At 37.0% G+C, this 16,058-nt stretch overlaps 2 protein-coding genes across 4 annotated transcripts; both read left to right on the top strand.

Annotated features, from left to right (window-relative positions):
* Window positions 1-3,185: 3,185 nt before the first annotated feature.
* LOC130947753 (F-box/kelch-repeat protein At3g23880-like) lies at window positions 3,186-6,357 on the top strand. Of its 3 annotated transcripts, none has more exons than XR_009072792.1 (2): window positions 3,186-5,984; window positions 6,050-6,357. XR_009072792.1 is itself a non-coding variant. In XM_057876457.1 (2 exons), the coding sequence occupies exon 1, from the start codon at window positions 3,240-3,242 to the stop codon at window positions 4,428-4,430; it is 1,191 nt and encodes a 396-aa protein (XP_057732440.1). In that variant the 5' UTR covers window positions 3,186-3,239; the 3' UTR covers window positions 4,431-4,463; window positions 5,543-6,342. The 3 variants fall into 3 exon arrangements, 1 of the variants encoding a protein (XP_057732440.1); XR_009072790.1 differs by having other exon boundaries at window positions 6,059-6,273; XM_057876457.1 differs by having other exon boundaries at window positions 3,186-4,463; window positions 5,543-6,342.
* Window positions 6,358-14,342: 7,985 nt separating this feature from the next.
* On the top strand, window positions 14,343-15,726 carry LOC130951955 (F-box/kelch-repeat protein At3g23880-like). The gene has a single exon (XM_057880716.1). It carries the CDS (start codon window positions 14,459-14,461, stop codon window positions 15,674-15,676), a length of 1,218 nt encoding a protein of 405 aa, XP_057736699.1. The 5' UTR covers window positions 14,343-14,458; the 3' UTR covers window positions 15,677-15,726.
* Window positions 15,727-16,058: the final 332 nt, after the last annotated feature.

Here is a 16,058-nt window from a genome sequence, read left to right as displayed (position 1 = left end):
CTCCGACTTGTATCTCTTCGGTTTTTCCTCCCGGCTGGGGTCGTAGCTCTTTCCTGGTTCTTGCTCCACCCAACTCTATGGTGTGGACTTCTTTGCCCTTTCCTCTCAGATTTAGGCTTTCGTTATAGCACTTCCTCGCCAATTTCTGATCTCCCCTCACCGTTGCTATTCCTCCGGGAGTTGGGAATTTCATGCAGAGGTGAGGAGTTGATACCACTGCTCAAAGGCGATTAAGGGTAGTTCTGCCGATTAAGGCATTGTAGGCTGACCCTTCATCGATGACTATAAAGTCTATGCTCAGAGTCATTGATTTTTCCCCTTTTCCAAAGGTGGTGTGAAGGGATAGAAATCCCAGTGGTTTTATTGGCGTATCCCCTAATCCATATAGGGTGTCGGGGTAAGCTCTCAACTCTTTTTCTTCTAACCCTAGCTTGTCGAAGGCGGGCTTGAAAAGGATGTCCGCCGAGCTTCCTTGGTCTACTAGGGTTCTATGGAGATGGGCGTTAGCTAGGATCATGGTTATTACTACGGGATCATCATGCCCGGGTATTATCCCTTGCCCATCTTCTTTCGTGAATGAGATAGTGGGGAAGTCGGGTGTCTCTTCCTCGACTTGGTAGACTCTTTTGAGATGTCTTTTGCGAGAAGATTTGGTGATCCCGTCTCCCGCAAATCCTCCCGAGATCATATGGATATGTCTTTCTGGGGTCTGTGGTGGCGGATCTCTCCTGTCCATATCATCTCGCTTTCTCTTTCCATGGGTGTCCGACCTCTCCATGAGATATCTGTCAAGCCGACCTTCTCTAGCCAGCTTTTCTATCACATTTTTGAGGTCGTAACAGTCGTTGGTGGAGTGACCATATATCTTATGGTACTCGCAATACTCGCTGCAACTTCCCCCTTTTTTATTTTTAATAGGTCTTGGGGGTGGCAGCCTTTCAGTGTTGCAAATCTCTCTATATACGTCCACTATAGAAGTCTTTAGAGGAGTATAAGAGTGGTACTTCCTGGGCCTCTCGAGACCGAGTTCTTCCTTCTTCTTGACTTCCCTTTCTCTCTCCCTAGAGGAGGAAGTGGGTCCAGGTCGCGAACTCAGGTCTCTTAGCTTTGCATTCTCTTCCATGTTGATGTACTTCTCGGCCCTTTTTTGTACATCACTTAAAGAAACGGGGTGTCTTTTAGATATGGACTGTGAGAAGGGGCCTTCTCTAAGTCCGTTGACTAATCCCATTATTACTGCCTCTGTGGGCAGGTCTTGGATCTCTAAACATGCCTTGTTGAACCTTTCCATATAGGCTCGTAAAGATTCTCCGACCTCCTGTTTTATTCCCAGGAGGCTCGGTGCATGTTTTACCTTGTCTTTTTGGATTGAGAACCTCATCAAGAACTTCCTTGAGAGGTCTTCAAAGCTAGTGATGGATCTCGGGGGAAGGCTATCGAACCACTTCATCGCTGCTTTCGATAAAGTGGTCGGGAAAGCCTTGCATCTCGTAGCGTCGGAGGCATCAGCTAGATACATCCGACTTTTGAAGTTGCTAAGATGATGCTTTGGATCCGTAGTTCCATCATAGAGGTCCATATCAGGGCTTTTGAAGTTCCTTGGAACTTTTGCCCTCATTATGTCCTCGCTGAAAGGATCTTCTCCGCCTGGGAGTTGATCTTCTCCTTCATCGCGGGAGTTCTTGAGGGAGGATTCTAGCTGCAAGAGTTTTCTTTCTAACTCTTTTCGCCGTTCCATCTCCTCTTTGAGGTACCTTTCGGTTTCCTTTTGCCTCTCCCGCTCTTGTTCCAATTGTTCCAGGTGGCTATGGACCAGTCCCATTAGCTCATCTACGTGAGCCGGTCCGCCTTTTTCTGATTCACGTCCATCTGAGGAATTTACCTTCGGATTCTTCACTCCGGAGGTACCCTCTCTGTGTTGGTCGTTATCTTCCTGGTGCTGGGCCAGGTCTTCATTGTTATTGCCTGCATTCAGATTCTCTTCTTCGGAATCTGTTTCTGCACGGACTTCTTCGTGGTATCTGTCCGCCATTGATGGACGATCTCTCGGGTCCCCGGCAACGGCGCCAATGTTACGGTAGGTAACCGGAGATTAATCCAATAGATGGCGTTCGGCGACCCAAGTGTATAAAGGAGGAGAGCTCCGGTGGATCTGCGACTCGGGAGGCTCCGTCCGACTTGTGCTCGCGTGTGAATGGGGGATGGTACCTGCAAAGACACTCCGATGCCTAAGTTAGCAAGGGTGTAAGCAGGTCTTAGAGAGTATTGGACTTAGGGATACCTGAGGAGTGTCAGTGTATTTATAGTGGTGAGCCAATAACCACCGTTGGAGTAGTGCCGTATCTTTAGGGTGGTAACCGTCTCATTATCTTAGGGAGGTTAAGATATGGCTTTATGAAGTGGTTAGAGAGATTTCAGGGGCGGTTACTCATTTGAATGAGTATTTATCTGCCAGCTAATCTCACAGCCGACTTCTTCGTACAAAGTCGTGGTTGACACCGACCTCTTGAGTGGAGGTGGATGCTTTGCTAGGCCTAATCTATTGGATCAGACCTTTCGTATGGACCTGGGCCCTTAACATTGGGCCAGGGTATGAACAGTAATATTGTTGTTTTTATTCTTTTTTCTTACATACACAATCACAGAAATCAACCCATCCTTTCTTCTTGCAACCTTTGCATCCAATTCAACCTCTTCTGTCATCAAATTTTATATTTGAAATTTTAAAGAAACCCTTACTTGCTCGAGATGGATAATTTACTTTAAGTTTATTTGGTTGAAATTAAGTTTATAAAAAAAAATTTTTATAAAAAAATTCCTTTTATTGTTTTAATATGTTTGAAAAAATTTTAGTAATAAAACTGAAAATAGTAGATAAATTAAAAAATATTTAAAAAAAACTTAAATTTACATTTTTTAAAAATATTTTTTACTTAAAAGATATATTTTTAATATTATAAATAAATAAAAGATATTTTTATATTATCTTGTCTAAATATTTTTGGTGACTGAACTTATCTTGTCTAAATATGATAATTAAATAAAAATATTTTTATATACAATATTCAAACATAAAATTATCCTATTTTAAAAAAAAATCATAAAAAAAAGTGGGATTAATTTTTTAATTTTGTTTGGTTATTTAACTCTAGGAATTGGAAATAGTAAAGTTTGTTCAAAGTTTGTGAAGCTAAACCTTTTCGCCATCGTGGCCGCCGCTAACCTCCCTTTAAGGTGTTATGGAGCAGCCACATGATTATTACGAGAGGAAGTGGAAGCCTTTAACAGTCACCATAAACGCCCTGAAACGGCTACTGTCTTCGACGGTAACGCAATCGCAGCCGCTGCCGTTCCTTCCCGATGAACTCATCAGAGAAATCTTGCTGAGGCTTCCGGCGAGATCGCTGCGTCGGTTACGAAGAGTGTGCAGTTCATGGAAAACCCTAATTTCCAGCTCTCAATTCGCCAAAGACCATCTTCAACATTCAACCGCCGCGGATCCAAGTTTGAGTGGGCCACGAGTTGCTTATCATTATCATTGCCACTACGAATTCGGAGATTTCTCCTTACGCTCCTTGGTCGAGAACCCTTCCAAACCTACTGAAGTCGTTCTCTTCAAGGAGAGACGACACCACGCACTTATTGGCTCTTGCAATGGATTGCTGTGCTTGGTTGATGTTGTTGGCATCAACACCTATGTCAGGTTGTGGAATCCCTGTACTGGATTATTGACAACCCAATATGTGGAACGTGGGAAGTTCTTATCGGTTTTCGGCTTCGGCTATGATCATGTGAATGACAAGTACAAGCTGCTTGTGCTTGTAAATCACAAGGGGAATCATACACCCAGAATTTATAGATTTTGCCGCAACTCTTCCAACAGAGCCATTCAAGGTATCCCATTAAGCAGCATAATGGGTGATCGTAAAGGGGTATTTGTGCCTGGCACCGCTACTCTTAATTGGGTTTGTCAGCATGACACTCTGGAGTACTTGGTTCTTTCCCTTGACTTGGTGAAGGAGACTTTTAGTGAGTTTTTCCTGCCCTTCAGTGTTCCGGATGATAAAACCTTAATCTTCCCACGGTTATCTGTGCTGAGGAACTGCCTTGCATATTGTTTTAATCATGAGAAAACTCATTGGTTCGTGTGGATCATGAAGGAGTATGGAGTGCCTAAATCTTGGACTAAATTGGCCATCATCCCCGCCCTTCTGTGTCTATCCAATTATCATTTTCGTCCATTGTATATCTGGGGAAACAATATTCTTGTGGCGGATGCATCAACGATAGTTCTGTATAATTTGGATAATGGTAGCTTTGAATTTCCTGAATTGAAACCTACTCCTTCAATAGGATTGTCCGTCTTTGTTTATCAAGAAAGCTTAGTTTCACCACCATATCCTGGCCTTCCAAGTAGCTCTTTCAGTTAATTAAACCCTAACGGACATGCTGTCTTCTGAATGGTTTGATTCTAGTCAACTCCTATGCCTTCTTTATGAATTTTGACTTTTGAGAATTTATCCTTTCTTATTGCTTCTCTAATTCATTGATTATTTATCTAGTTTTTTACAAAATTATACTTTCTGTTTTGATTATTGCCAATTTCATATTCACATGCCCAGGCCGGATCTGTAGGAATCACCATCATTTACTAGTGTCCCTTTGCACTTACAGTAAATTTATGCTTGTGATGAAGATCTGATTTTAGATTCAAACCTATTATTTTAGGGTAAAATTAAGGGGAGAGAATGGAATATGTAATTTAATGCGTACCATTTCCTTTTAATTTTGTTTTTTTTTTTAATCCAAAACTGGATGCTTTACCCGTTAAACCAGATGAGATATGCTGATAATTGGTGCATGAATGATGCATACCATAGTATTGGCATCTTCAAATTATGGATTCATGGTCATAAATGATTCTTTTATGGCTAAAGAAAATCAAAATTAATACATTATTTTTTTCTTGTGATAAATAAATGATTACCAGCTTTCAGTGATCAACATACTAGGCAGCGGGAAAAATGATATATTGATACATTTGTTTTCTCTCTTGGTGGTCAAAGAAATAATATGAACTTCTGAGGTACCAACCTGGTGATATAAGTTATCTGTTATTGATGAGTATTAAAGAATTGGAGCTTAAAACTAATGGAAGAGTTGATACGAGATTTTAACAAACAAAACGATAAGCCATGTCATAAAGAAAAAGAGCTTTTATATTCTTAATTATCTAGATATCCCTTGTAGTTCTAGACCCTATTTTATGACTAACACTCGCATTTGTCATGTTTTTTCCCAACTCTCATATTTTTTTTTTATATTAGCCCTCTAACACTGCTTGGGAATAATTATTTACAAACTTTCATCGACTAACAAACTTAACCACCTTGTCTTGTCAAAGAATAATATGAACTTCTAAGAAATTAACTTGATGACATAAGTTATTTTTTGAAGTGATATATTTTTATGAATATATCACATAGTTTGTTTTCCCCTCCTAATCATAAGAGATATGTATTGTCATTTCAAAATCCTGCAGTTATGTGTGCTGAGGAACTATCTTGCAATTTGAAGTGAACATAGAACTCATTGCTCTGTGTGGTTTATGAAGGAGTATGGAGTGTCTGAATCTTGGACTAAATTTACCATGATCCCACAGTACCTTAGCATACACATTATTCCTCTGTATCTTTGGGAAAATGATGTTCTTCATGGGACTGCTGCTCCTTATTCAAGAATAAGTAGGTATAACTTAAACCATGGCAACTTCAAGTTCCCTGTCATTCATGGCCACAGAGATGACATGATGAAAGTTGCTCCTTTGTCTAAGCACTCGATGGCAGCAAAGCAATTCCATATTTATCATAAAAGCTTGGTTTCACCATCACACTGTGGTCTTCTAAGTAGCACATCTGAAATGCGTCGGATCAAAGTTATCAAAAACCCATGCCTACATCTCTTCCAAGTGAATTCCTCTATTGGTAAAGGCTTTCCCACGCTCTTTAGTTTCTAGCTATTCTTCTAGTTGAATGATTTATTTATATAGTTTTTTCAGACTTGGTGTGGGGCTGCAAAACTATACTTTCTGTTGACATGATTGTTCCCCATTGCTAAATCACAACGTCACAGCAATTTTTCTGCTTTATTTAGGATATTAAGGAATGACTATCATTTACTGGTGTTCATTTACAATTAGAGTTAATTTTTTCTAGTATCAAGTTCTATTTTTATATGACAAGTTATCATTTTTAGGGTTAAGTTAAGGGAAGAAAGAAAATAGAAACTGTAATATCCCATAATTTAATGACTACAGTTTCATATTATGTTCTTCCATGTTGGTTTTTCAACATTTTGGTTTTTGGATTGTTACTTAAAACTGGTTTTGTCCATTGGATAAGAAATAAACAATACATGTATGGTCTATAGTATTAAGAATATTTGAACTTTGGACACAAAATCATCATCAATCAATCTTATACTGGTAAAACCGAAGCAAACCCGTTAATGCAGTTATATTCTTTTTCCTCTTTATTGATTTGTTATGATGAATAATTAATTAGAATCCTTCGTTGAAACATAGTTAGTAGAAGAAAATGATACATTGCTAATGAACTTGAAAGTTCAATGGATAGGCTTGGAATCGGAATCATAACGTTTTTAGTTGTTTTATACTTCGTCAAAATTCTCTTGAACTTTGTTTTAGTTTTCCCCGTTATGGAAGAACTTACATGATATGAAATTACCTTGCATGAACATTCACATTATGAACAATGTTAAACATCATAGATAAGCAATTGAGCTTAACACAATAGTTATTACATCTAATTACTAAAATGTTAATGTTGTGGCAACGGCGAAACAGATTTATGTAGAGAAAATAGTAAAATACATATTAATTAGGAGAAAGAAAAATGTATACTGATACAGGTACTTAACTCGATCACGGTTAGTCCCTCCACTGAGATAGATCTTTTTAATTTTTTTTTCAATTGAGGTAGTAAAATGTGATTTCTGTTGTGATATGGATGACCACGTAGACTCACCTTCTCAATATTGAAGGAATCATTCTCAAGAGAGAATGGATTTAATGAAGGTTGAAAAGTGATGACCATTTGTGTGTATAAATAGGAGTAGCATCCATCTGAATAAACAGACAGCAATAAAAAAAAGCTAATATATTCTCTCTCTCTTATAAAGTATTTAGTTTCTTTTCTCTTTCTACACACAACAATAACAACAGAACAAAAATATTATTCTTCCTTCCTTTTCATACAAATAAATCAATCCTCTTTTATGTTACAATCAAATACCCTTCTCCTTATATTACTATTACAATTCTTCCTCTTCTTTTATTTTATAAGTATTTTAAATTCTATTTTCTATTACTCTTTACATATAATATTAATAGCAATATTAACCATCTTTATTATATTGAGATAGTATCAAATGCAAATCTCTCTCTCTTTATTTTTAATACTTTTTCTTATCTTTGTATATATATACACAATACAACATATAATATTATTATATATATATAAAAATTATTGAGCTAATTATATTAATAATAGAGTCTTCTATTTATACATCTTTATTTTATATATCCTTTATTTTACAACACGTTATCAGCACGAGACTCTGATCAAATCTTTAGGAAGACTCAGGTAATATTTTCATTATGTCGAAGCTCTCTCATCTCGAATTCAATGCTCTTGATATATCTGGAAACAATTATTTATCATGGATATTAGATGCTGAAATCCATCTTGATTCAATGGATCTTGGAGATACCATTAAGGCTGAAAATAATGCATCCCAGAAGGATAAAGCTAAAGCCATGATTTTTCTCCGTCGTCATCTTGACGAAGGGTTGAAAAATGAATATCTCACATTAAAAGATCCTGCAGATCTTTGGAAAGATCTTGAAGAAAGGTATAATCATCAGAAAACGGTAATACTTCCTCAGGCCCGATATGAATGGACGCATTTGCGTTTACAAGATTTTAAATCTATAAATGAATATAATTCTGCAATGTTTCGAATCACCTCACGAATGAAATTGTGTGGGGAAAAAATAACTGATCATGATATGTTGGAGAAAACTTTCTCAACCTTCCATGCCTCGAATGTGCTCCTGCAGCAGCAGTATCGAGAGAAAGGGTTTAAAAAATGTTCTGAGTTAATTTCTTGCCTTCTTGTTGCCGAACGCAACAATGAGTTGTTATTGAAAAATCATGAAGCGCGCCCAGCTGGCGCCGCCCCATTTCCTGAAGTAAATGCGGCAAATCATTACCCCAGAAGAGGTAAATGGCAAGCTTTTAATAACAAGAAAAGTTATGGAAGGAAAAAGAATTATGTTCAAAAGAGAGGATCTCACCAGAAGTGGGACAAAGAAAGGAATATCGGGCAGAATAAATCAACCGAGGAGAAGTGTTTCCGCTGTGGTGGAAAGGGCCATTGGTCACGTACCTGTCGTACCCCAAGGCACCTAGTCGATCTTTACCAGGCATCTTTGAAAAAGAACGACAAAGGAAAGGAAACAAATTTTGTTTCAAATGATGCTGAGAACTCCACCACTCATTATGATGTATCTGATTTCTTTGAGGACCCTGAAGGAAATATTGGTCATTTGATCAATGATGGAATAGTTTAATATGTAGGATTGTGAAGTATATATGTAAATAAATAATGTAAAGAACTTATTGTTAAGTTTTATTTTCTATGTATTTAAGTTTCAAATGTGATGTACATAAATAATGAAATATTAATATGAATTTTGAAATTATTAAATGTGTCAAATTTTAAAATAAAATTTTAGTATATGACATTATTTTATGTACAGTGTTTCTTAGAAAAATAATTCTGATCAAGTAATCAATTTAGCTGTGCATACTACTCATTTTATTATTATTTGTTTTTGAAGAATGGCAAGGATATGTAATGAAGATGTATGCCTTGCGGATAGTGCAAGTTCGCACACTATTCTCAAAAGTGATATATATTTTACCCATCTTGTGCCAAAAGAGGAATATGTTAACACTATTATTGGCTCAGGCAATGTGATAGAAGGCTCCGGAAGAGCTATAATTTTGTTTCCTGGAGGAACAAAATTTATAATAAATAATGCACTATTATCTACCAAGTCTCTGAGGAACTTGTTGAGTTTCAAAGATATTCGCCGAAATGGATATCATGTTGAAACTATGAATGAGGGAAATCATGAGTATTTATATATCACAACTCATGATTCAAATAAGAAAGTTATATTAGAAAAATTACCCTCACTTTCATCTGGGTTGTATTATACCAAGATTAGTGCAATTGAATCACATGCCACTGTAAACCAAAAGTTTACTAGCCCAAATGAATTCATAACTTGGCACGACCGATTGGGTCATCCGGGAACAACCATGATGAGAAGAATCATTGAAAACTCTCATGGACATTCACTAAAGAACCAGAAGATTCTTAAAACTAGTGAATTTTGTTGTGCTGCATGTTCTCAGGGAAAGTTAATTTTAAAGCCATCACCAGTAAAGATTGGATTTGAGTCCCCTGAATTCCTAGAAAGGATTCAAGGTGATATATGTGGACCTATTCATCCACCATGTGGATCTTTTAGATATTTTATGGTCCTGATAGACGCATCTTCGAGATGGTCACATGTGTGCTTATTATCTTCTCGCAACCTGGCGTTTGCGAGATTACTAGCTCAAATTATTCGATTAAAAGCACAATTTCCAGAAAATCCAATTAAAGCAATTCGTCTTGATAATACTGGTGAATTTACTTCCCAAGCTTTTGATGCTTATTGTATGGCTAATGGAATAAGTGTTGAACATCCAGTAGCTTATGTTCACACACAAAATGGGTTAGCAGAATCACTTATTAAGCGCCTCCAATTAATTGCTAGACCCTTGCTTATGAGAACAAATCTCCCAACCTCGGTTTGGGGGTATGCTATTTTACATGCCGCAGCACTTATTCGTCTGAGGCCAACGAGTTATCATCAATTCTCTCCTATACAATTAGCTTTTGGCCAGCAGCCAAATGTTTTCCATTTAAGAATATTTGGGTGTGCAATATATGTTCCCATTGCACCACCTAATCGCACCAAAATGGGACCCCAAAGAAAATTGGGAATATATGTTGGATATGATTCTCCCTCTATAGTGAGGTATCCTGAGATACAAACTGGAGATGTATTTAAAGCCAGGTTTGCGGATTGTCATTTTGATGAATCAAAATTTCCAACATTAGGGGGAGAGAATAAGCTTCCTGAAAAGGAACTTAATTGGAATGCATCATCGTTGATGCATTTAGATCCTCGATCAGGGCAATGTGAACTAGAAGTTCAAAAGATTATACATTTGCAAAGAATAGCAAATGAATTGCCTGATGCATTTTCCGATACAAAGAGGATAACCAAATCTTATATACCAGCGGAAAATGCCTCAATTCGAATTGACGTCCCAGTAGGACAAGTAGCCACTGAAGCAAATTCACGCCAGAAGCGTGGAAGGGCGGAAAATGCCCCAATTCGAATTGATGTCCCAGTAGGACAAATAGCCACGGAAGCAAATACACGCCAGAAGCGTGGCAGGCCTGTCGGTTCCAAAGATAAAAATCCTCGAAAGAGAAAAGAGGTAAATACGATTCCTGTTGAAAAAGACATAGTAAAGACACCAGCAGTTGTCCAAAATTCTGATATAACGCCAGAAGACGTTCAGGTACCTGAAAATTGTGAAAATGACGAGATCTCGATAAATTATGTCTTTACAGGAGAGAAATGGGACCGAAATAAGACAATTGTCAATGAAATATTTGCATATAATGTGGCATTAGATATCATGCATGAAAGTAAGGATCTTGAGCCAAGATCAGTTGAAGAATGTCGACAAAGAAATGATTGGCCAAAATGGGAAGCAGCCATGAAGGCTGAATTATACTCACTTGCAAAACGTGAAGTCTTTGGACCTGTAGTCCGTACACCTGAAGATGTAAAACCTGTTGGATATAAGTGGGTATTTGTGAGAAAACGAAATGAGAAAAACGAAGTTGTGCGCTACAAAGCCCGACTTGTGGCACAAGGTTTTTCACAAAGGCCCGGTATAGATTATGAAGAAACGTATTCCCCTGTAGTGGATGCGATAACTTTGCGTTATTTGGTCAGTTTATCTGCATATCATAAACTGCATATGCATTTAATGGATGTGGTAACAGCCTATTTATACGGCTTATTAAATCGGGATATCTATATGAAAGTCCCTGAAGGATTAAAGATATCTAAACCATCCAATGAATATTCACAAGGGCTATACTCAGTCAAATTACAAAGATCTTTATATGGTCTAAAGCAATCTGGACGAATGTGGTATAATCGTCTTACTGAGTATCTGGCCAAAAACGATTTCAAGAATGATGACATCTGCCCATGTGTTTTCATAAAGAAAACTACATCTGGGTTCATTATAATTGCTGTGTACGTTGATGATTTAAATATAATTGGGACTCCTGAAGAGATTCCAACAATTATAAAAACTCTAAAAGAAGAGTTTGAGATGAAAGATCTTGGAAAGACTAAATTTTGTCTCGGCCTGCAGATCGAGCATATAAAAGACGGGATCTTTATTCATCAAACAACATACACAGAAAAGATCTTGAAAAGATTTTATATGGATAAGTCACATCCATTAAGTACACCAATGATCGTAAGATCTTTGGATGTGAAAAATGATCAATTCCGTCCTAAAGAAGAAAATGAAGATATCCTTGGTCCTGAAGTACCATATCTTAGTGCCATTGGAGCGCTAATGTATCTTGCTAATAATACGCGACCTGACATATCATTCACGGTGAATTTACTAGCAAGGTATAGTTCCTCTCCAACCAGAGGACATTGGAGTGGAATCAAACAAATTTTTCGATATCTTCATGGAACGGTTGATATGGGATTGTTTTATCCCTATGGATCCAAGTCACAACTAGTTGGCTATGCAGATGCCGGATACTTGTCTGATCCACATAAAGGGAGATCTCAAACAGGATACCTGTTCACATATGGTGGTACAGCTATATCTTGGAGGTCCACGAAACAGACGATTGCTGCAACATCCTCTAATCATGCTGAAATACTGGCGATTCATGAAGCTAGTCGCGAGTGTTTTTGGTTGAGGAGTCTGATTCAATATATTCTGTCATCATGTGGACTGATTGATCATAAGATAGCTCCAACCGTCCTGTTTGAAGATAATACAGCATGCATTGCTCAACTTAAGGGTGGATACATCAAAGGTGATAGAACAAAGCATATTTCTCTTAAATTCTTCTTCACTCATTATCTTCAAAATCAAGGGACGATTGATGTCCAACAGATCCGCTCAAGCGACAATCTGGCAGATTTATTTACAAAGTCACTCCCAAAATCCTCCTTTGAAAGATTGGTACATGAGATTGGGATGCGTCGATTTCGAGACGTTAAATAATGTCGGCAAGAGGGGGAGATTGTACTCTTTTTCCCTTGGTCAGGTTTTTTTCCCATTGGATTTTTCTTGACAAGGTTTTTAATGAGGCAGTCCCCATCACAAAGGATATTGTACTCTTTTTCCTTCACTAAGGTTTTTCCCACAGGGTTTTCTTTAGTAAGGTTTTAATGAGGCAATAACCCTAAATGGTCATCCAAGGGGGAGTGTTGTGATATGGATGACCACGTAGACTCACCTTCTCAATATTGAAGGAATCATTCTCAAGAGAGAATGGATTTAATGAAGGTTGAAAAGTGATGACCATTTGTGTCTATAAATAGGAGTAGCATCCATCTGAATAAACAGACAGCAATAAAAAAAAGCTAATATATTCTCTCTCTCTCTCTTATAAAGTATTTAGTTTCTTTTCTTTTTCTACACACAACAATAACAACAGAACAAAAATATTATTCTTCCTTCTTTTTCATACAAATAAATCAATCCTCTTTTATGTTACAATCAAATACCCTTCTCCTTATATTACTATTACAATTCTTCCTCTTCTTTTATTTTATAAGTATTTTAAATTCTATTTTCTATTACTCTTTACATATAATATTAATAGCAATATTAACCATCTTTATTATATTGAGATAGTATCAAATGCAAATCTCTCTCTCTTTATTTTTAATACTTTTTCTTATCTTTGTATATATATACACAATACAACATATAATATTATTATATATATATAAAAATTATTGAGCTAATTATATTAATAATAGAGTCTTCTATTTATACATCTTTATTTTATATATCCTTTATTTTACAACAATTTCTAACCCTTCAATATTTTTTTTTCGTGCCTTCTCTTAGTCTTACTTATAAAATTAATGGTGAGAGATTACACTTTACCTTCTAAGTAAAAAGATAAAAATTGAGAGGATCCATTCTCATCCCTTCACTAGTCACTCTACACTCTGACATTTTACTTGATCTCAGTCATCTCTTTTGTCGATCAAAACCTTCCATCGATCAAAATCCTTCACATGTAATGGTCTAGCCAACTATCAATAAAAGCACTATTTGTTACAAGTATAAAACTTCAGAAAAACCAGAATTCAAAAACTAGTTATTGAAACAGAAGAATCTAAAACTTTTATCTTAATTCGCCTCTCTAATGTAAGACTCGATATGAAAATATTAAATGAGAGCAATTTCTGTAATTATTGAAAGTTACATATTTATTCTTAAGTATAGACTCATCAATAACAGATGAGATTGGAATTTATCTTCAAAAGAAAATACTGTATGTTATTCTTTTTTGTTTATTCTTAGTTTCTTACTAAATTGGTAATAGTGGTCATGTTGACAAAAGGTATTCAACATTGAGCAATGCCACATAACCATATACATACTGGGAGAATATATACATTTATTAAATATTATTCGTTATTCATGAAGATTAAAACAACAGTTTTTCATAGGCATATCACATAACTGAGTTTTTTTTTTTCCTTTTTAGTGTCCACATAACTGAAGGGCTTAAAAGAAACAAAAAGGTAAGAGTTCAAACAAGATTATTAACAATAAGTCGCTGTGTAGATTAAGACTCAAATAACAAAATTCTTATATGCCTTAATTATCCGGATAATAGTTAATTTTTCAAATGTAAGTTAAGTTCCTTGTGTAAATTTTATAGTTTTCTTATAAAAAAAATGGGTGGATAATTTAGAGCTCAAAATTTGAATAAAGCTGGAATTTCGAGTTTGGAAAAATATTTATTTATTTTTTATTTTATTTGAGAAAAGAATTTTGTTTGGTTATTTAACTCTTTTTGAAAGGCACACGTAGTCACGTGGCCCACGGAAAAAGAAATAGGAATTGGAAACAGTCAAGTAGATAGTCTACTATAGTGCAGTCGGGAAGTTCAAAGTTTGTGAAGCTAAACCTTTTCGCAGTCGTGGCCGCCGCTAACCTCTCTTGAAGTTGTTATGGAGCCGCCACATGATTATTACGAGAGGGAGAGGAAGAGGAAGAGGAAGCCTTTAAGAGTCACCATAAACGCCCCGGAACGGCTGCTGTCTTCGACGGTAACGCAATCGCAGCCGCTGCCGTTTCTTCCGAATGAACTCATCAGAGAAATTTTGCTGAGGCTTCCAGCAAGGTCACTGCTTCGGTTACGGAGAGTGTGCACTTCATGGAAAACCCTAATTTCCAGCTCCCAATTCGCCAAAGACCATCTTCAACATTCAACCGCCGCGGATCCAAGTTTGAGTGGGCCACGAGTTGCTTATCATCATAATTACCGCGACGGATTCGGAGATTTCTCCTTACGCTCCTTGGTCGAGAACCCTTCCAAACCTACGGAAGTCGTTCTCTTGGAGGAGAGACTTAACCACACAGTTATTGGCTCTTGCCATGGATTGCTGTGCTTGCGGTTTGATGTTGTTGGCATCAACACCTGTGTCAGGTTCAGGTTGTGGAATCCCTGTACTGGATTATTCACAACCGCATCGGTGGAATGTGGGGATTTCTTATCAGATCGCGGCTTCGGCTATGATCATGTGAATGACAAGTACAAGCTTGTTGTGACTGTAAAGCACAGGCGGGAATATACAACTAGAATTTATACATTTTGCCGCAATCCTTCCAAGAGAGCCATTCAAGGTATCCCATTTCTCAGCATAAAGGGTGATGATAAAGGGGTATTTGTTCCTGGCACCGCCACTCTTAATTGGATTCGTAGCCATGCCATCCTGGGTTCCATGGTTTTTTCCCTTGACTTGGTGAAGGAGACTTTTAGTGAGTTTTCTCTGCCGCTCAATGATCCGGATGATAAAACCTTCTTCTCCCCACAGTTATGTGTGCTGAGGAACTGTCTTGCATATTGTTTTGATCATGAGAAAACTCGTTGGTTCGTGTGGGTCATGAAGGAGTATGGAGTGCCTAAATCTTGGACTAAATTGGCCATCATCCCCTCCCTTCCGTGTCTATCCAATTATCATTTTCGTCCATTGTATATCTGGGGAAACAATATTCTTGTGGCGGTTGCAACACCTTCAAGGATAGTTCTGTATAATTTGGATAATGGTAGCTTTGAATTTCCTCTATTGAAACCTACTCCTTCAATAGGATTGTACGTCTTTATTTATCACGAAAGCTTAGTTTTACCACCATATCCTGAGCTTCCAAGTAGCTCTTTCAGTTAATCAAACCCTAACGGACATGCTGTCTTCTGAATGGTTTGATTCTAGTCAACTCCTATGCCTTCTTTATGAGTTTTGACTTTTGAGAATTTATCCTTTCTTATTGCTTTTGAGAATTTATTGCTTTCTTATTACGTCAAAATTATACTTTCTGTTATGATTATTGCCAATTTCATATTCACATGCCCAGGCTGGATTTGTAGGAATCACCATCATTTACTAGTGTTCCTTTGCACTTACAGTAAATTTATGAAGATCTGATCTTAGATTCAAACCTATTATTTTAGGGTAAAATTAAGGGGAGAGAATGTAATATGTAATTTAATGTGTACCATTTCCTTTTAATTTTGTTGTCTTTGAATACAAAACTGGATGCTTTACCAGT

This window comes from Arachis stenosperma, chromosome 9 (assembly GCF_014773155.1).
Source record: "Arachis stenosperma cultivar V10309 chromosome 9, arast.V10309.gnm1.PFL2, whole genome shotgun sequence".
Taxonomy (NCBI): Eukaryota; Viridiplantae; Streptophyta; class Magnoliopsida; order Fabales; family Fabaceae; genus Arachis; species Arachis stenosperma.
The sequence above is the reverse complement of the archived record's forward strand: the minus strand, read 5'-3'. Positions and strand labels throughout refer to the sequence as shown.

Coding starts and splice junctions, on each gene's coding strand:
- LOC130947753 (XM_057876457.1), top strand. CDS start 3,240: ATGGAGCAGCCACATGATTATTACGAGAGGAAGTGGAAGCCTTTAACA.
- LOC130951955 (XM_057880716.1), top strand. CDS start 14,459: ATGGAGCCGCCACATGATTATTACGAGAGGGAGAGGAAGAGGAAGAGG.